The sequence below is a fragment of the Arvicanthis niloticus genome, chromosome 26, assembly GCF_011762505.2.
Source record: "Arvicanthis niloticus isolate mArvNil1 chromosome 26, mArvNil1.pat.X, whole genome shotgun sequence".
Classification (NCBI taxonomy): domain Eukaryota; kingdom Metazoa; phylum Chordata; class Mammalia; order Rodentia; family Muridae; genus Arvicanthis; species Arvicanthis niloticus.
In genome coordinates, this window is record NC_133434.1 from 4503038 (window position 1) to 4524031 (window position 20994).

Sequence of the window (20994 nt, forward strand, 5' to 3'; positions counted from 1 at the left end):
ACCAGGCTGGCCTCGAACTCAGAAATCCACCCGCCTCTGCCTCCCAAGTGCTGGGATTAAAGGCGTGCGCCACCACCGCCCAGCGTGTACCTCTTAAGGTTGCAGTTAGAATTAAATGACATCATTCATGTCTACTCCTAGCACCATACATGACATATTTTGATTAAAGTATATGTTGTGGTTGAAATCCACTGTGGCAGGTGTGTGGTGACCCTTCCCCAGATGTCATCACAGCTGTATCCATTTGATCCAACACTCCATCTCCCCTAGCTGGGAAGTGTGTTATGTTATCCTAACACGCAAGGTCCAACCCTTCTCCATGCCCTCCTCCTCCTCCTCCTCCTCCTCTTCTTCCTCCTCCTCTTCCTTTCTTCTCAAATTCTCTTGCTCATTCAGTGAGCATTCAACTGTTTGCAGTGGACACCACAGGCTGGATCAGAGCCGCCTTTGCAAACCTGCTCATTTTCTCAGTCAACCACGAAGTCTCCGAACTCAGCAAAAGCACATTTGTTGTTTGTTTCCCTTGGTCTTTATATGTTACCCAACGGAAGACAAAGCCCCCAGATTGAGTAATGGGAGAGAAAGTGCAACCCACCCCCCAAAGCCTCACCACATCTGGACTCTGTGTCCAGCTGCCAAGTTTCAAATGGATGTGTTATAAAATCACTGAGTCATGAAGTTTCTCTCTGCACCCTCCACACTTCCCCTGAAAGTGCACATGTGCACACACACACACACACACACACACACACAGGTTGCTGATGGAAACACTAACAGACTCTCAGCAGTAACATCTGTTCAATGTGATCTCAGTTCCACCCTCCTGCAAGTTATGCATCCAACATCTCAAGTGGGATTAAAATCATGTTTAATAGTTGGTTATGACATAAACTATTTATACCTCTGGAACTTGGCAGACTCCTAGAAACTCACATCCTGAGGAGGGAAATAGAAACAGAGAAGTGGCATCCCTGAGCCTGGGGATAGAGATGCAAATGAAACTGACTTCAGTGGACCCCTCTGGGTCTATTCTCCTTAAGCCCTTAGGGAAACTGACTGCAGTGGACCCCTCTGGGTCTATTCTCCTTAGGGACCAAGGGTGTGACAAGGGAAGGAGATGCTGATATCGGGGTGTACAGGGCATCCACCAAATGAGAACCCATAAAGGGTCCTCCAGTAGGTATGTGCTCCACCTTCTTGCTTGCCAAGAAATCATCACTTTGTCAAGAACACCAGGAAAAGGACGAGCCTTTGGAAATCTCTCCCTGAGCCCCGTAATGGGACTTTTGAACTGACACCATCGTATCAAGCAAGAGTTGGACTGAAATCATCTGTCACCCACCAGGATTGGATTTTACAATGTGAGGCTAGCAATACACAAGGGTCCCAATGGCAATTAGCAAACTCCTTTGGACAAACTTCTTTACTTGAAGCTTGGCCAGGCTGCCCTGCACAGGACGGTGAGATTCCCTAGTCAGCCTTTCCTCAGAAGCTGTGGGGAGCCACTGGGAAGATTCCATAGGCCTTGCGGGGAGAGTTGCTGTGAGTCTTGGAAGCGAGAAGAGCGTCCTGGTGATCCCTTGCTACACATACCTTAGTAAGCCCTTCAATCTCGCTTTGAAAATCGAAATTGATGTGGATGAAATACCTACCTGTGTCATTCCGTTTCCTAACATTGTAGCAAAAATCTGAGACAGAAAACGAACAATCACACAAACAAACAAACAAACAAAAAAGGTTTATTTCAGTCCACAATTTGAGATGATCCACCTCATGATGGGGTGGCCCCATTGTTTTGGCTGTGGTAAGAGGGCACCTCATGGCAATAGTGTGTGCGCGCGAGAGGAAGCACCTCCCCAAGGGCCAGGGAACAAGGAATGAAGAAGAGACTGGGGTCTCACAAGCCCCACAAGACTTCTATTAGACTTCCCACTGCCCCTACCCCTCTCAAAGTTTCCAATTCCCCCTCAGAAACACGTCTCTGAGGACCAAGTCATTAATCCATGCCCTTGGGCATGGGAGGAGGCTTAAGTTCCACAGTATAGCACCACAGTGTTCCCTGTAACCCCACATAAAAAGATGCACGGGCCAGCTGCTCCTGTGCCAGATGAGCCACCTGTGTGCAGTCTCCCTTCTGGAAGTAGGGGACAAGGTAGGGAGAATAGACAGAAACACAGGTGGCCACCTGCTGCTCAGAAGTGGGGTTCTTTGCTGGCACCTGCAGATAGCAACCCACATGTCCCCACACCCAGTACCCAACCTGAGCAGTGGCTCATAGATAAAATCTGGGACACAAAGGTTCCAATCCCCAAACTCAGTCCACAACTTAGGTCTGACTCTCATGGCCCTCCTTTAGTCTTGAACCAGGAGGCAAGAACACAAGGATAGAGTCACTCCCTGGGGTGCCCCACACATGTATCCTCCACAGCCTCTGAGATACTGGCTTCTCACTTCGTTCTCTGAGTCTGAATCCACAGAAAATCCTTGTGAACTTCTAGTACCCAGCCACTCAGTCCCAGGCGCTAGTTCAGGAGATGAAGCCCCAGGTGCTACTGAGGCCATGAGAACTTAGCGCCCTCTAACTCAGCCGGGAACTGTATTTTAGCCATGCTTCCAGACCCTGTTGAGGAAAACCTCACCCTCCCTTCCCCTGTACTTTGGGTGCCAAGATGCCCAGATGTGCTGGGCTAAGGTTTGGGAGGTACAGGGAGTACGGCATCAGGATGAGCCAACCTCTGGGGAAAGCGTGAGACTGACCACCTGAGAAGGGAAAAGCCACCAGACCAACATGCTGTTCCCAGGGCCTAGGTATCATCTATCTATCTATCTATCTATCTATCTATCTATCTATCTATCTCCGTCTCTCCCTCTCTCTCTCTCTGTATCTCTGTCTCTCCATCTCTGTCCTCCACCCCATTTTCCTGTGTTCTTTCTCTTCAATGCCCTATCATTTTCTATGTGTAAGGTCGCCCTGTCTTTCCTGCGTTCTGTACAGTATCATGATGGGTGCATCTGTGAACAGCCTCATCTCATTCTTTATCCCCCTCCCTACCCCCATCTCTAGGTTTCTCCTTCTCTTACCCTTCTGCAAGCCTCAGTGGGTATGTCTGTGTGCCTCTCCCCTCTCTCACACACACACACTCTCACACACACACACACACACACATGCTTCCTCATCTCTGCATCCATCTGTCTCTCTAGGTTCTCTGTCTTTCCCTGTGATTGCCACTTCCAGTCTCTATGTTGTATGCTTTGCCTCCCTCAGATTGCCATGGCCACCACCAAACCACATGGGTCCCTCTGTGGGCTCCCCATCTCCCACTTTCTGTGTCCTCCATCTCAGACCATTTAGCACTTCAGAGTGTGGCTTCTTTTCATGTCAGATGAGAAAACAAACCGAGTCCAGCTCAGGATGCCGAGGGCCTGGTGACACCAGTCAGGACTCAGCAGAGATGAAAGGATGTCAATGCGGCTTTTGAGTTACCAGAGACCCCACAACCTTTACATGGGGAGAATGAACAGATATTTCACAGGCAGAAAGCTTGTACTGTGGGTTGAGAAGCCCTTCACACCACTCCCTCAAGCTGGTGTGGAAGTTGAAGATAGGCTATACATATCTGGGACCTGGAAAGCCAGTGCACCAGAGATGGATGTTCAGTTCAGTTCAGACCTGGTCACAGAGGGACCAGCACCCAGCACCCAGGACTATCTGAGGAAGCCACTTCCAGGAAGCAAAGTCACCTCCTGCTGAGGCCTTCCTCACTCTCCGAGAAATCCATCATCATGGTTCCTGGGTGATAGGAGCCCTGGTTTTGCCCCTCCCTGTCTTCCTACCCTATTCTTTCTCCTGTCTGTATGTGAGTCTCTTTTCCCTGCAGATCCACCGCTTGTCAACTTGTCGGTAGAACCACAGCCAGTATTGGAGGACAACGTCGTCACATTCCACTGCTCTGCAAAGGCCAACCCAGCTGTCACCCAGTACAGGTGAGCATCACTGCTGTGAAAACAGCTTGGTCTAAGGCTCCTCCACCCCCATGCCTGTCATGTGGGATGTCACACATGGCCATAATACTGCTTCACAGCAGGAGTCCAAACAGCTTTCCCCCTTCCCCACAAGCCAGACCACCTGCTAGCCAAGCAGACCCTCTCTTTTATTCAAGCTCAAGTGCCCCTCCCCTCTGCCAGAAATCAGGGGGTGCCCCTCCTCTTTCAATAGCTTGTTTATTCCATATTTCTGAAATGACAGAACAAGGTTGAGACACGTGTTGAAATTGCTAGCAGAATGGGTAAGTCGGTGTACTTAGCACTGTATAGTTGGCCAGAGCCCAAAGGGCGCCTGGAATCCTGCAGAGCCACCACCTCACCCTGTATCCTCATCCACAGAACTGATAAAGGCATCACTGTTTTTCACATGCCTGTCTCCGCCTTCTGACCAAGTTTCTTAGAGGCAAGAGCTGCAATTTAGTCACTTATGGCTCTCAGCATGCAGCGTATCGCATGGTGTAAACTAGACGCATTCCTTACATGTATCTGACTGATCAAATAAACCTTCAGAGCTGCTCCTCTGGGCACCTTCCTGCCTGTGCATATCACCACACAGCATTGCAGAAACTAAGTGGTCTCAAAGGTTGATGTTTTGTAGAGCTTCCCAGGACTCTAACTTCCCACCAACTCAGACTTGATGGTAGAACCCAGGACATCGCTTCCACTACGGACACGAGCCATTAAGCTGCAGCTTCCGCAAGTGGCAAGAGTGCTAATGGTCCCATCCAAGGAGGGCGATGACTAGGGATATGGAGGAGAGGGAAGACATGAGGCTGAACGGTCCCAGTAGGTGGGAGAAAGGGCAACGGGCCACAGAGAAAGCCATGGTAGACCTGGGGTGGACGTAGTGAACTGCTCTGGTTCCCTGCAGCGTGGATAATAGAGCAGCAGTGGGGCCAGAAATCAGAAAGGCCTACAGCCTCTCCATCCATCCCTTCTGAGTTAACCCTCACCTCACTGGAAGCAAGAAGATCAAATGGCCTCTGACATCCACCAGAAAGATAAGGAGCCTCCCCCATTCCCAGGAATCCTATGGTCCAGTCAGGTCCAGAGGCTGGTTTGCTCTGGAGCTGGCACTATCCAGAAGTGACAGGAGATGCAGAAGGAACTAAAAAGGTGCTTTTCTCTGGGCTACTAACTGTCCCTGACATTCCCGTGCTTCTCTCCTGTCTGCTCCCAGCTCTCAGCTCAGGGTCCCTAGACAGGTGTACTCTTCCCAGGAGACACTTCAAATGCCAGCCAGCTCCCTTCTCATCCATAAGCATCCCCCACCAGACAGGCAGACAGCCTGTCCATTGGCCATCACCACAATCCCCCAAATGCCTAGGAAGCCTAAGAGACTGGGACACTCAACTCCCCATTTCCATGTCACCACCAGACTCCCTGTTATCTAGGGGCCCAGTGATCTGTTGAGCCGAAAGCATGGCAGCATGCCCCAGATAGTCAGCAGCCTTCACCCAAAGGCCTGAAGTCCTCTACCTGCCTTCTGACTTCAGCAGGGTACCCAACTGCTGGGCCAGACTCAGAAACCCAGAATAGCAAGAAGAAGGAGAGAGTATGGCATACCTGGGGACGTCATTTTGAAATAAGTGTGACCAAACTAGCAAATCTAGGTGAGGAAAAGATGGCAGCTAGTTGAAATTAAAGCTTTTCTTTCTCTTTGAAATTTGTACTTCTTCAAGCTAACAATGAAATAATACATGAACACAGAACATGCAATTCCCCTAGACTATTGGGTTCTGTGGGATTCCCTTCCCTCCCTCCCTCTCCTACTCTGAAGCATTCTGAATCCTACATGAGTGTCTGGTAAAAGAAGAGAGACGAGTGACTGGGCTACATGCAGATGGTCATTGTTCTTATTGACTACCAATTCTTAGAGCCTTCTGATTAGCTGAAGTTTCTTTAGCTGTGGAAGGACCATCTTGGACTTGCGTTAGGCCTCAAAAGAACTTGGGAGCTCTTCTGGCCCTGAAGAAGAGGTGGAAAAACTGGGCTGAGCTGTAAAGGCAAGAAGAGACTTGGGGCTCGTGTTCAGCCCATCCCCACCCCAACGAGGTCTTGCCAGAAGCATCCCAGATTCATTTTCCACATAGCGCGAAGTGTCAGGAGAAAACGCCTTAAACAAATCTTTATCATAAGTACATTGGTTTTTCCCCAAATGACGTTGACAAGATTACAGGGATCTTTTTTTCTTCCATTCGTTTATCTTGATTGCTTCTCCCCAGCCCCCCCCCCCCCCCCCCCCCGCTCCCTGGCTCTGTCTAAAGAGGCTGTAATCTCTGAAATTAGACATGTATCCTTTCTCAACCCTACCCTGGGATGGGATCTGACGGCACATGGAAGCTGCCACTCCACTGCCTGAAGGAACCCAGGGAGCAGGCTCAAGAACAACAAGAAATGCTCTGGGCTTTATTCTCCAAGGTCTTAGGCAGATATGGGATTAAAGAGAACACAACTACCCACATGAAGTATGTAAGACTGACACACCAACCTGCAGCTGTGACATGTTGAGTCTCTTGATTCTGCGATATAAATAATTAATCCTCTTACATTTGTTGAGACCAAATTAGACATTGATTGAAAAGGCTTAAGCTGAGGCAGTTCAAGCAGGATCTGGGAGAGATGATGATGAGGTGGGAGACCCAGCAGAGGCGGCTGAGCCACAAACTGGGAGGGAATATGTGGGGTAAGCAGGACACTGCTCTTTGGATCCCAGTCTCTGTGGCCCAAGACTAGAATGAGATATTCTTAGCTCATGTCCTTCTTGAAGGGCCTTCAGAGATATGTTTAATGTATAAAGGGAGTAAGAGAGGAAAAGAAAAACTGGATAGTCGAGATATGAGCACTTAGGGGAGGGGAGTCACCTTCCCAAAAGCCCTGGGTTCAACCCTCTGAAATCCAGTCCTATAGGCAACTCCCACCTCCTTCCATGACCATGAAACAGGATGGTCAGAGCATCCTTCCTGCCTTCCCTCCTTTGGAATCTCATGGTGAGCTGGTTCAGATCTCTTCAGAGGCAGAAAACTTCCTATGGCAAGGTATATCCTAATTCTTCCTCTTTCGGTAAAAAGAAAAGGAAACGTGGTCTAGAAGGTACAACCACAGACCCTGGAGTTCTAGGTTACAGGCCTGCTGGGCCCCAGATGTTCTGACAGGCTGTTCTTGATGAGCATGGCCCTCCCTAAGCTGCCCAGTGAGTGCCCCAGGAAGAGAGGGAAGAACTTCCCAACTTCTCCAGGATCCCCCAAAGAAAGACAGCCTGCCGACCTGAACTGGAATCCCTGGGCACAGATACGGGGCCAGCCCAAGCTATATGCTATAAGCACCAAGTGCAGAGAAGGCTTACCTGAGCTTCTCCCCACCCACCTCTCAGCTATCAGCTCCTCATCAGCCTCACCGCAGTATCTCACCACTTAGAAGCCCTCCCTTCAACAGGGTAGACGGAGTAGAGGCTGGACACTGATCCCCAGCTGTGTGTCTGGAACAGAATTAATCCACCTCAGGCAGGGGCCGTGCCTAACTATTAAGTCTGGTCATTAAATTAAAGTTAGGAATTGAAATGACTCATGAATAACTCATAATGGTTTGCTGGGAAGCTCCTTAAGCTCTCAGGGAGCTACGGTTTGCTCTGTTGTTAAACTATAATTGTTATTATTAATCGTGTTCTTAATAGTTACTCGATATTAATTCAAGATAATAACCACATGGAGCCAGTCTAGGTGTTCCTTGGGACGCAGAGACGTGGCCGTCTCTCTTGGGGCTAGACAAGCCACACTGAGCCAAGAGCTAAGGGAAAGATGGAGGGGATTGAATCTGTGTGGCCAAGAGAGATCCAGGAGCAGAGAAAGGAAGGGAAGAGAAGTTGCCGTGGTCAGAGGACGGCAAGTACACGGACCAGCGATGGACCCCAGAGGCCTCTTCAGCTTTACAAACAGCCCAGGACAGCTACAGATTCCCAGGAGCCTGGTTAGAAGTTTTATGTTTTTGAAGGGTAAATGTTGTAATTTGAATTTAAGCCAAGGAGGAGCTATAAATGCTTTTCCCTTAAGAATGTGTAATCTAAATGCGCACATGCATACACACATGTACCTGCATATACACCTGCACACATACAAACCCTTAATACACAAAGTCATGCACATAGACAGACACACATGCACTCACACTTGTACACACGCACACCCTCACATGCACAAGCATACACACATGTACATGCATATACACCTCACGCATACAAACCCTCAATACACGAATAAAGTCATGCACATAGACAGACACACGTGCACTCACACTCGTACACATGCACACCCTCACATGCACATGCTTACACACATGTACATGCTCACACTTTCACATACTTATTCATCTATACTCGTGTACAGATGGGTACAGTGCATGCACATACACTTACACACATGCAAACCCAAACCCTTATATGAACACATAAGCACATATTCACATTTATATTTGTGTAGCTGCCCCATGTACACATGCACACAAGTACACCTAGGCAAACCTTCATGGGCACACATATGTACATTCTCATGTTTACAGGTATACACACATGTACATACATATATATATATATATGCATATATTTAAATTTGTACACATATAAACCCTCTCATTTACACACACAGATAGATGATGGATAGATAGATAGATAGATAGATAGATAGATAGATAGATAGATAGATAGATGCAGGCACATACTTGCACACAAGCAAACCCTCATGAAGTACATATAGGCATGCGTGTATCTATATTCATGCTTGCACCCACATGAAAAGCCTCATGAGCATATGTAAATACATTATGTGCACTTCTGTCATGTACACACTCACATGCCCCTTTGTGCACATGGCAGTCACCTGGTGTCTGGTCCGACATTGTAACCATTACTCCAGGGCTAAGATCAAGTGATGCCTAAGGATTTTAGTCTGTTCCTTTCAATATGGTACTGATAAGCTCATGAATGAGCTACGGTTCCTACCCACTGATCCACACCCAACCAGGACTAATGGATCTGTGGCCTCAAGTATCTGCCCTGGGAGGAAGGCTGAAAGATTGACAAGAAGACCGGGGGTGGAGGGCTGGAGGGGCACGATGAGACACCTGTGCTGGAGCTGAAGCTAAGAGAGTTGCTGAGTGAGAGCATCCTGCAGAGAGTCAAAAACCTACATCTTGTTACCTGGTCTGGAAAACCAAACTTCTTGATGCCTATTTTATCTGTGTGTAGGGGGGTTGCACACAGTCATGTGTGTAACATTCATGCGTGTATAGGGCTTGCATCATCCGCCCTCACCTCTGGCATCAGACACTCAGCCTCCCTCCTTTTCCTACACGGCCCAGGTCGGGGCCCAGGATAGAGCTCAGAACAGTATGGCCAGGCTGTCTGATGACTGAGAGTTGGATTAACAAACAACCTGGCCACCATGGGATGGCCAGCCAGGTAACTCACCTCCCAAATAACCTACTTGTCAAGTGCCGCTGACTGCTTGGTGACCATGGCTCAAAGGCCATGACCACCTTGTGGGTACAAGATCATCTTCTCATTTTCTTGAAGAATTGGTAGGTCCAGCATCCAACAGGATACTCCCCCTCAACAAAAGACCTCTGACTTGTATTGCAGGTGGGCCAAACGGGGTCACATCATCAAGGAGGCATCTGGGGAGCTGTATAGGACCACTGTGGATTACACATACTTCTCAGAGCCTGTATCCTGTGAAGTGACCAATGCCCTGGGCAGCACCAATCTCAGCCGTACAGTGGACGTATACTGTGAGTGTGGGGACCCAGGGAACCCAGGCAGTGGGTAGTGTGTGACTGAGACTATAGCTAGATTCATCACCCAAAGCACAGTGTACATGTTGTGTTTGTAGCATCTCCTAGTACCACTCCTGTTTAGATTCTTGACTCATCCCTATGAGGTGCCATCTCACAGTGCAGTGACTAGGACTTGGAGGGCTGACCAGCAGGAACTAAGAGCCAGTGTGACTGTTCTGGTGTCCATGGATTCCAGTCACTTCCCAAGGGCCCTACCTCCTAATACATCCACACTGGGGGTTTCAGCATGTAAATCTGAGGGGAACACACGTGCATACAGTTCATAAGTATATCTTATTATCCCTATTGTCAAAATGAGGGAGATGGACTCGCGAGGGCATGCAGGGAGTAAGTGTCAGGGTAGGGACTGAAGCCAGACAATAATCAAATCTATCACCTATACATTCACTCCACTGTCCCACTGCGGGGACTCATGGACAGCTCCCCTTTCTCACCAGTGGCCCAATAAATGAAGACAACCTACTTTTGAGGACTAGCCAGCTGGATGCAAAAAAACCAAACAAACAAAAACACACAGCAGAGGCACACACCTATAATCCAGGCGCTCAAACTCAAAAGGCTATAAAACAGGAGGACTGCCTTGAATTTGAGGCCAGGCAGGGCTACATAGTGAGTTCAAAGCCAGTCTGAGATGTTTATCACACCCACATATATATAATTAGTTCACATACTACCTGCCCATTAGTATGTGAACTTATTGAAAGCACTTTTAACAAACTTGACTTTGCCTGACCCTTGTGTCCCACAAAGACTCAGTGGCTGTGTTCTCTTGCCCATTACATGTTGAAACTACTCTCCATCTCCCAGTTCTAGACAACTAATTCTAGTCTTCTCAAAGAAGCACTGCAGGGCCTTCCTGCACAGCTCTCTGCATAACCCAGCCACTATATGGAACAAGATTTGATCTACAGGCCAGGGTATTAGAATAGGTCAGACGAGGACTCACACATACTGAGTAGAGATGCCAGAGGTGGGGCCAAGAGCTAGTCTACTTCTAGAAAGCTAAAAAGGGGTCTGAGGTGTCTTGGATAGAAGACACCCTGTAAATACCTAGAATGGTGGACCAGGTCGTTTCAAGTCATGGTCCCAATGCCCAAGATTTCTGGAGCAAAGGGTTTCCTCAACTTTTTGAAGCCAGATGAAAAGGGATCTTTAAAAATAAAAGACTGAAAGGTAAGTCGAGGTAGAAATTGGCCTACATGCTTTCTTCCTGTGACTGGTACCACCTACTTTGTAAACCTGAAAAAGGTTGAGCCTGGGCAAAAGATATCTCATCCTCACTTACAGAGTCCCCCCTCCTGTACCTCAGGCTAGCTTCAGAAAATCGAAACCTAAGGGAGTGGGTTGATTAAAGTATTGATTGAGGTGATTGAGATTGAAGTGGATTGAGGTGGCTAAGTACTCGGCTGCCTCCTCCCTCCCGTTGGGGTGGGTGGAGAGAAGAGAGCAGGAAGGCTCCCCAGAGCTCCCCAAACCTACTGATTTCATCTCCTCTTTCCTCCCCATCACAGTTGGTCCTCGGATGACCTCAGAGCCTCAGTCCCTGCTGGTTGATTTGGGCTCAGATGCTGTCTTCAGCTGTGCATGGATTGGCAACCCGTCTCTGACCATCGTATGGATGAAACGAGGTTCTGGTGTGGTGAGTCCTCCGGCCAGGCTCCAGGGTCCTATGGCAGAAATTGGGGATAGATAGTGGAGCAGGCAGGAGAGTTTTGGGAGAGCCGATCTCTATAGGAAGCCAAGGAGTCCCACAAAGAGGAGCAGAAACTTGAGGTCTCCCTGCACCCATGTCACTCTGAACACACTATGCATATGGCAAACTATTCTGCCCTAGTACTAGAACGATTTCTAAGCTTTCCCCAGATAAACTCACCCTTGGTTGCTGGGTGATGGTGGCACACACCTTTAATCCCAGCACTTGGGAAACAGAGACAGGAAGAGCTTTGTGAGTTCAAGGCCAGCCTGGTCTACAGAATTGAATTCCATGACAGCCGGGGCTACACAAAGAAATCCTATCCTGGAAAAGCAAACCAAATTACCTTTCATCTCCGCACTATGTTTTGTGGTCAGGCAGAAGGAGTCAACTTCGGAGTAGTCTGTTATGTGCTCACAGCTGCATGCAGGAGGTGTCACTGCCCCCTTTAGACCGAAGAGCCTCTGAGATGGTAACTGACCAATACCATGCAGGTATTTAGTACTGCAGCCAGGAATAGCTAGGGTCCAAGACCAGCTAATATCATCACCTCCAGCTATCTCCGAAGGAGATGCTAATAATAACTCAGAAAACCGAGATTCAAGGACCGACCCTCCACATTCAGTTGTGGGATAAATTTACCCATGGGGAGCTGGGAGGTCACAGAAGGGTAGCATCCTTCTCTCCATACAGAGAAGCCATGGGTCCTTGGTTGGTGAGTCCCACATTCCTGCCACCACCATGCACTATGCCCACAGGCCTGCATCTGGAAAGAGGTCTCCATGTGTTGTGTGTGGGTCTCCTCTCAAAGCCTTAAGGGTTAACAGTAATCTGTCTGTTAACCCTCACTTCGCCTCGGTGCTTAAAGAGATGCTGGAGTCTGTGTCAGCAATCTACCCCAGGCGGACAAAGCCTTCCCTCACGCTTTGTATCTGATCCTTCTCCCTCCTCCTAGGTCCTGAGCAATGAAAAGACCCTAACCCTTAAATCTGTCCGCCAAGAGGATGCTGGGAAGTACGTGTGCCGGGCTGTGGTGCCCCGGGTAGGAGCTGGAGAGAGAGAGGTGACCTTGACTGTCAATGGTAAGGGCCCCACTCAAAAATCACAATGGGAGTGGGGAACTCGAAGGAGGGGAAAGTCCCAAGGCATCTTGGTACCAGGTGTTGTCCCCAAAAGTGAGCTCACTGACTCTAGGCATTGTTGCCCCTAACACAGATTCTATCGGTCTGTGGAGGGAAAGGCAAGCTGGTAATCCCCCTCCTCCTTTTTCAATCCCTTCCAAAGGCTCTTAGTAGAGGGTTGGTGATGAATTTTATCCTGGCCCAGAAAAAGAGGTCAGAGGTCACAGGGCAACCATATTCCTTTATCTACCTTTTGACTAAAGGCCCACGCATGACAAGGCCCATGGAGAGGTTAAGGGTATACCTCACTTCTCATGATCATCCACTTCCCATTGCATCTGGGCTGCTCAGCCAGAGAGACATATCACTATCCCCGGGGACGAAGCCTACATGGCCCTCCTGAGGTCATAGAGCAGTGAACGTAAGCACAGCAGGAAAGTGAGCTCATAGTGGGAGTTTATTGACTGCTGTTTGTGAAACACTGAGGATGGCAGTGTCAGATCAGACCTGGATGCTGGGATTTAAAAAAAAAAAAAAAAAAAAAAAAAAAAAACTAGAACCAGCTCATGCCAGACTCAAGAAGTCTGGCAGCAAGATGAGAGTTTCAAGATCCCAGTACAGTGCACACTTGAGCTGTGGTCAGAAATCGGAGTTGCCTGTTTCTAGGCATGAGAAACACTAAGGCCTAAACGCCACCACCACCCCACCACCGTGCACTGCTGTGTGCTGTTGGCTGCCTCAGATCAAAGTCCTGAGCTTTCAGGTCCTTGTGTGAGGTTTCAGGGTCCTGGCCTGAGAGCAGGGCGTGAGGCAAATTCTGGAAATGATCCGAAGTGACTAGATCTGAACGCAGGAAGCCACCCACAGACAAACTCATCTATTCTCTTCCTTTGTAGAAAAAAAAAAACAAGCTCAGCTTGATGTCGCCTCAGCATCCCTGCGCTGTCCCCATTACTCAGCTCCTGCCCAGTAGTTCCTTTTCTCCTCTCTCTAGAAGGGCAGCTGCTGCAGAGAGGTGGTCAATCTACTCGAGCTACCCAGACAGCAGAGCATTCACGCGTCACCTCTCCCTGGCAGAACCCAGACTCCCAAGCCCTCCTGCCTTTCCTGTGTGTCCCCAGGATGCCACCAATAAATTGGCACTGCAGGGCTAAAAATAACAGCATCTGATCGCGCCTCGGTATATCCATGGCAACACAGGCTGCAGCCTTTTCCTGCCGCGCCGGTGTCTGACACTCTGCTCAGCGCGCCACTGCCACAGTGAAATCAGCAACCCTCCCCACTGCCCGCTCTGGGGAGGGCGCTGAGGAGCCAAGCTGCCATGCCTGTTGTCAGCTGTGACCCTCCCCGCTCCAAGGCTAGGGACCCTCAGACACACATTGCCTGGAGCTATTAACTGAGCATCCTTGTGTCTAGGGGAGAGGAAGGAGGGGGCTGGTATTTTTACTGTTGCTTTAAGACATCCAGGCATTTCTTATTGGGAACTTAAAAATAATTTTGGGGGGAAAGAACTCTTCCTTTGCTCCTGGGAAATACTACACACACACACACACACACACACACACACACACCCCTCAGAAGGACTCACATTCCAGCCTAGGCTCTGGCAGCCTGCATGGCTTTCCTGGGTTGCTGGGCAGAGAGCAGCTGAAGGAATCAGAAAGAGGAAGGAAGGAAACTGCCCCTTGTTTATTCTCTACTAGTCACCATGAGACTGGAGCCTGGATGGAATGAGCCAAAGGGAGGAACCTGCCAGCCAACACTATGTCTGGGACTGTCTATCCCGCCTGCAGTTAGAACGGGTGGAGGGATGGTGAGGCTGGTAGATGGGGCCATCTCACAGTCCTCCTCCTGTGAATGACAGCCAGGCCCGTGGCCTTAGGAAATGAATTGGCACCACTATAATCTGAGCTGGATCAAAGCGGGTACCGGGAGGAAGAGGGAGATGGCTGCCAATTGCCCATTGGTTTTTCGAGCCTGGTTTTCTTTATCCTAGTTTTCTTTTTCTTTTTCTTTTTTTTTTTTTTTTACATTTTTCTTTCAAGAAGCCCCAAAACGTATATGTATTTGTTGACAGCTTTTAGAGACCCGTGAATCCCTTGGGGATTCCTAGTTCCTGGGAAATGAAAGGGAAAGATTTTTTTTTTTTTTTTTTTTTTTTTTTTTTTTTTTTTTTTAATGATATCACCACTTAGCCCAGCTGCAAAGCAAAGCATCACCCAGAATGTAGAGGCACCAGGGCTTGGGGCCAGCAGCTTCTGGGAGTTGAGGAACTCTGAGGAGGAGAACTGGCTCCAGTCCACGTAAAGCCTTCTAAAGACAAAGCTCTTACCTTGAGGTCTCCCATGTCTGTGCACCAGACAGTTATTTCCATTCCAAACTCAGAAGCCATCTCTCCCAATACCTGTTTTTTCCCCCTTGGCTGAGAGCCACTCATAGAAATGCAAATCTGTTTTAATTAAGGTAGTTAATAAACAGCAATTATGTTTGCAGCAATTTTTGTTTTGTTCCCAGCATAATTTTGCCTTTTCTCGGGATCTCTCGTTCTTAGCCATCTTTCCTGAGGTCTAAATCCCAACCATCACCCCAGGGACTGGGAACATGTGGGAATGTTTTCAACCCCACCCTCATCCTTCAAACAGTCGAGCCCAAATTAGACGGAGATGAAGGGCAGTTAACTGGAAGTGTCAGTGAGACAGGCTTCACTCCAGGTGGTATCCCTTGGCTTTCACACACACACACACACACACAGAGACTGATTAGAATAACACTGGGTCAGATTTGGAGCTGTGGTTTCAACTGGCCTGGCTAGTTGTGTATGTGGAGAAAAACAAGACAGTAAACTAGAGGATCTTCTCAGACCTGTGTAGGATTAGGCTCAGCTAGCCAGACTTCCCTTTTGCAAGGTAATTCCCACCCTTGGTGAAGGAACAGCGCCACTTTCCTTTCCGTCTTGGCCCGACAGATACCCAATTTCTTAGGCAAGTTTGCCCTCTGCTGGACAACTGGGAAATTGCTTGAATTCCAACAAGGGAGCTAGGCTGGATAGCATTGCGTCTGCTCTTCTTCCTTACAATCTTCTCTCATACTGGTGCCTGCCTCAACTCCCGTCCCAAGCTCACCACCTCCTTTGCAAAGCATTCCCCATCTGCAGATAAAATAATTCTCTCTCCTCTGAAGCCAGTTAGTGCTTTATCTGCACCACTCCTGTGACGTGAGCACTCCTTATTTATTACGTCTTCTGGGAATTCTGTCTTGGAAGCGTTCACTCGAGATCCCTGGAAAGGTTTATGATGGAATACCTAATTTATTTTCAGTCCCTCTACCTTGTACTCTGCCTTGCATGCACAGACCTTCTGTAAATGTTTGCTGGATACTTGGATTTGGTGAATACCCTTTCGAACCCATCAAACGAGGGTGCCAGCTGGGGCTCTGCCCTTCCTGCATCCCTAACATGATGTCATCTTCCCAACAGGACCCCCCATCATCTCCAGCACACAGACCCAGCATGCCCTCCATGGCGAGAAGGGCCAGATCAAATGCTTCATCCGGAGCACACCACCGCCTGACCGAATTGTGAGTGCTCTGGGGAGGGAAGGCGGTGAGGGCGCCTGCAGAGCACCTACCCCCAGCATCCAGAGGTCACTTATGCCCGACTCTTGGGTGTCCCAAAACCTGGTGCAAGCCTTCGAGTTTCCCTTTCATCCATGGGATGAAATGATACCTATCTGTATCATGAGACTGTACCCTGAAGAAGAGCTAAGAGGAGGCAGCCTCCTGTCTCAGAGCAGTCAAGCTTAGGGGTATACATGCCTCCAAGTGCTAGCCTTGACGATTTGGACTGAATTAGGCATCCTGAGTGCAGAGGGCAAGTGACAACAGCAGCAGGAAAGGACAACCCATTTCTTTTCTTTCCTGGGATCAAAGCCAGTGTCAGAAAATTGTAAACTGGGTGCAGTTTACCTGCCACCAATCCCTGTACCTCCCAGAATTATCCTTTTCTGGTTCTTCTCCTGGCGTCCAGGAGGTACTCTGTGCTTCCATATGGAGAAGGCCCCTCTAAAATGGTCACTGTATTGTCCTTTCTTCCTCCAACCCCTCAGCCTCCAGGGCAGACCAGGCACAGCCCGCCCCACCCCCACCCCCACCCCCACCCCCACCCCCCACCCCTACCCCCACCCCCAGTCCACGTTCACTTGTACCTTGATGTTTACATTTCTTTGATGAAGAAAGACTTAAAATTTTAAATGTATTATCATCATGTGAGGAGGATGTGGAGGTGGATGGGATCCAGTGGTGCATGAGTAGAGATCAAAGGCCAACTTTGTGAGATTATTTCTCTTTTCTCTCCTTCCACATTTATGTAGATTTCAGAGATCCAACTCAGGACACACTAGGCTTCTGTGGCAAACACCTAAACCATTAAGCCATCTTTCTTTCTTTTTTTTTTTTTTTTTTTTTTTTTTTTTTTGGTTTTTCGAGACAGGGTTTCTCTGTGTAGCCCTGGCTGTCCTGGAACTCACTCTGTAGACCAGGCTGGCCTCGAACTCAGAAATCCGCCTGCCTCTGCCTCCCAAGTGCTGGGATTAAAGGCGTGCACCACCGCCCGGCTAAGCCATCTTTCTAAACACAACACCTCCCACCCCCACACCTCATCCCCCCCACCCCCACCCACCCATTCCCCAACCCATCCCCCACCCCGCCATCAATCTAAAACTGGTAGCTGCTCCAGTACAAAAACAAAGAAAAGGCGAGCATTTTGTAGCACTTCTGAGGGCAAGTGTTACTTTAGTAACCCCCCGGCCCCAATGACGGTGTCTTAATTACTTTGTATTACTATTAAAAACAAAAACAAACAAGCAAACAGGAAGACCAAGGTCATTTACAAAAGTAAACATTTAATTGGGCTTACAGATCAGAGGGCTAAGTAGAGTCCATGATGGCAAAGCGAAGGCATAGGGGCAGGAGCAGCTGAGAGCTCACATCTTGATATGCAAGCAGAAGGCAGGGAGTACCAGGGGTGCGGCACTAGTCTTTTTGAAACCTCAAAGCCTACCCCCAGTGACCCACCTCCTCCAACAAGGCCACACTTTCTAATCCTTCCCAAACAGCTCCACCAATGCAGATCAAGTATTCAAACATGCATGCCTATGGGAGCTAGTCTCATTCAAATCAGGACAGATGGTCTTACTAGAAGACTGCCCAGAGGCCGGACTCTGCAGTGTAGCGGTGCTGGAAGGCTGTAGCTCAGATGGACACTGCTCCAATAAGAGCCTATGTGTGCCAGCGATGCTGCCTGGTAAACTAAGACATCGTTAGAGGATTGTTGCTGTTAAATGTTGTCCCGGGCATCTGGTTCATTTGCCATCTGAAAGCCTCACACAATGTTGCAAATAATTGCACACTGTAACTATTGCCTCCGTCTCCCTATTCACTCTTTTTTTTTTTTTTTTTTTAACTGTAACTATAACTTGTGGCCATTGTAAAAGATCCCCCTTCCACCACCCTTGAGCATTTTTACATCATCTTTTTCTTTATAGGTATTTATTTCTAGGCTAGTGGCTCTCACTAGGTCCCCTAGAGGCGTCTGGCAGCGTCTGGTGACCTTTGGGGCTGTCACAGTGGTGACGGGTGCTGGCCTTAGTGAGTACAACCAAAGAAGCCACAAACAGCCCCACAGCTGGGAAGGAAACCAAGCCCTCACTTGTACTTTCTGGCATTGAACATGGAGCAAGATTATAGACATGGTGGACACGACAGAGTTCATGCAAAGTCACCTCTATAAACAAAGAGAGACAGAGATGACGGAGCAAGCCATTTTGAACATATTCCCATTAAAAAGAAAGTCCCCAAACTAGTCGTAATGGTCAATCCCATGATGTCAACAGTGGGCGGTGACGTTGGTGGATAAGCAGTTCAAGGTTGTCTTCTGCTACATTCAGAGCTGAGTATTATCTGATAATAACCTTCCTCCAAAAATTTTAAAGTCTCTCCATCTCTCCAAGGCTCAGCACCAGAGAGTACTGACAAGGAAGCCCAGACAAGTGGCCATGTGCAGGGTTACATTGCTGCCACAAAGGCTTCCTCTTTGCCTACAAAGTGTTTTCAATGCAGAGCTACAGAGGGTACCCTTCAGGGAGGGAAATATCCTCTGAGATGTCCCCGATCTGAACTGTGTGTGAATATGCATGTACATGGTTAATTGGATATATACATGCAGTGTGTGTGTGTGTGTATGTGTGTGTGTGTGTGTGTGTGTGTGTGTGTGTGTGTGTTATGCTATATACTGGGATGCATGTGTGCACGTGATATGTGTGATACACATGTATAATGGTGTGTGTATATGTTAGGGTATGTTTGTGTGCATCTGCATTGATATGTGTTCTTGGTGTGTGTGTGTGTGTGTGTGTGTTATGAGATATGGTGTGAGTATATGTGTTATGTGTATATTTATTTTTGCACGCTGGTAGAATTCAGTGTCTAATGTGCTTCTTGGTGTCATGGAATGTGTATGTACTTCAGGTACATGTATGTGTACTATGTGGTTTGTAACATATAATCTATAAACATATATGTTTGTTTGTACTGTGTGGTCTACGATATGGTTGATATGCATAGATGGTATAGCATGTGTTTCTATGCTGTGACTATATTTATGTGAACAGTGGTACATACACACATGTGCCTTGTGATGCGATATGGCATCGGACTGCTTCTGAATGCACGGTTTGTGTTGTGTGTATGTGTAGTGTTTGCGGTATGTGCTTATGTCATACATGTGTGTAATATGTTGTTCGTGTGTATTTATTTTCATAGTTTGTGGTATAGTATGTACACTGTGCTTTTGCACATGTTGATATTCGTACGGGTGTTGAGTACTTACATGTGTTTTATGATGTGCGTGTGTGGGTGTGTTTTAGTGTGGGGGCATGTGCATGCACACATATCAGTGTATGCACATGCTGGTCAGAGGTTTGACATAGTATCTATGTTCCTGCATGATGATGTGCTGGTGTGGATTGTTTATATTTATGACATGTATTTAGATTTTCTAGTCTGTGGCATTTGTGCACAAATACATATGTTTGTGTCGGTGGTGTGTGGCAGTGAGTGTGAACATGAACCTAGTTATGTCAATGTCTTGGAGAGGTAATACTTAGGTCCAGGTATGATGTCTCCTAATCCTGCACAATCCGGCAGGCCTGGTCCTGGAAGGAGAATGTGCTGGAGTCGGGGACATCAGGGCGCTACACGGTGGAGACAGTGAACACGGAGGAGGGCGTCATCTCCACCCTGACGATTAGCAACATCGTGCGCGCTGACTTCCAGACCATATACAACTGTACAGCCTGGAACAGCTTCGGCTCTGACACGGAGATCATCCGACTCAAGGAACAAGGTGAGGACTTCCAGGGTGCCCAGGGGACCGGAGAGAATTCAGGGCAGATCTCAGGATGGGGCACAGTGCTCTTCCTCACTGTGATGCAGACTCACATAGCTACCTTCTGCTGCAAGGGGTATCGGGCCCGCCAAGGGAACAAAGACCGCTCTGAGTAATGGCCTCTGGGGCTGTTCAGAAAAGGGTGACCACAGAGTGAGTTTGGCTGATGGCAGTGATAAACACCCAATGGTGTCCAAACACCCTGGCTTCCACACATTCAGCCCTCCCCTGAGGGCTCTGAGCCGATGCCTGAATGATCTTGCTAGGTTGTACTTGGGCATACATGCTGAGAAACCTATCCCAAACATGATAGAACAGAAGAAGTCCCAAGAACGGGGCCAATGCTAACACTAAGGAGAAGAGGTGCTTATGTGAGGGAGTGGGGGCTGGGATCAGACCGCCTGCAACCCCCAGGAGACACCTGGACCACTGTACCTTAGAGGAGACTCTGGTCAGTTCTGGAGCACAGAGCAGCTGGATTTTGTGTGAGAGAGAGGGAAAGAGGAAGGAAGCTTATCTTGCTGTAATCCATCACTATGACCCCATATGCCCACTGTCCTAGCTGCTAATCAGATACTAAGAACTTGGTCTCATGCTCGACATGGTACTATGTGCCTGAACTCTCAGTTACACAGTAGACTGAGATCGCAGGATCATCCAGCCCACATAGTCAAATCCAGCCTGGGGAACATAGCAAGCCCTCCTCTCAGAACAAACAAGAGATCTCCAGTCTCCATTTAAAGTTCTCCAGCTCAGACTACCAAATGGAGAGTGCCCGGAAGATGAGACCTAGTCCAGAGAAGTTCACTCGGCACACAGTCAGTAGCACCTTAGGTCCTGGAACAGAA

At 48.4% G+C, this 20994-nt stretch overlaps 1 protein-coding gene across 2 annotated transcripts in view; it reads left to right on the plus strand.

Moving 5' to 3' along the window:
• The window catches only part of Kirrel3 (kirre like nephrin family adhesion molecule 3), a 562840-nt gene that overhangs the window by 529450 nt on the left and 12396 nt on the right, over positions 1 to 20994 (plus strand). For both annotated transcript variants that reach the window (XM_076924603.1, XM_076924604.1), the window contains exons 7-12: positions 3879 to 3984; positions 9677 to 9825; positions 11403 to 11530; positions 12540 to 12666; positions 16181 to 16281; positions 19906 to 20104. In XM_076924603.1, coding sequence (XP_076780718.1) covers positions 3879 to 3984; positions 9677 to 9825; positions 11403 to 11530; positions 12540 to 12666; positions 16181 to 16281; positions 19906 to 20104 — 810 coding nt within the window. The remainder of the gene's footprint in view (positions 1 to 3878; positions 3985 to 9676; positions 9826 to 11402; positions 11531 to 12539; positions 12667 to 16180; positions 16282 to 19905; positions 20105 to 20994) is intronic.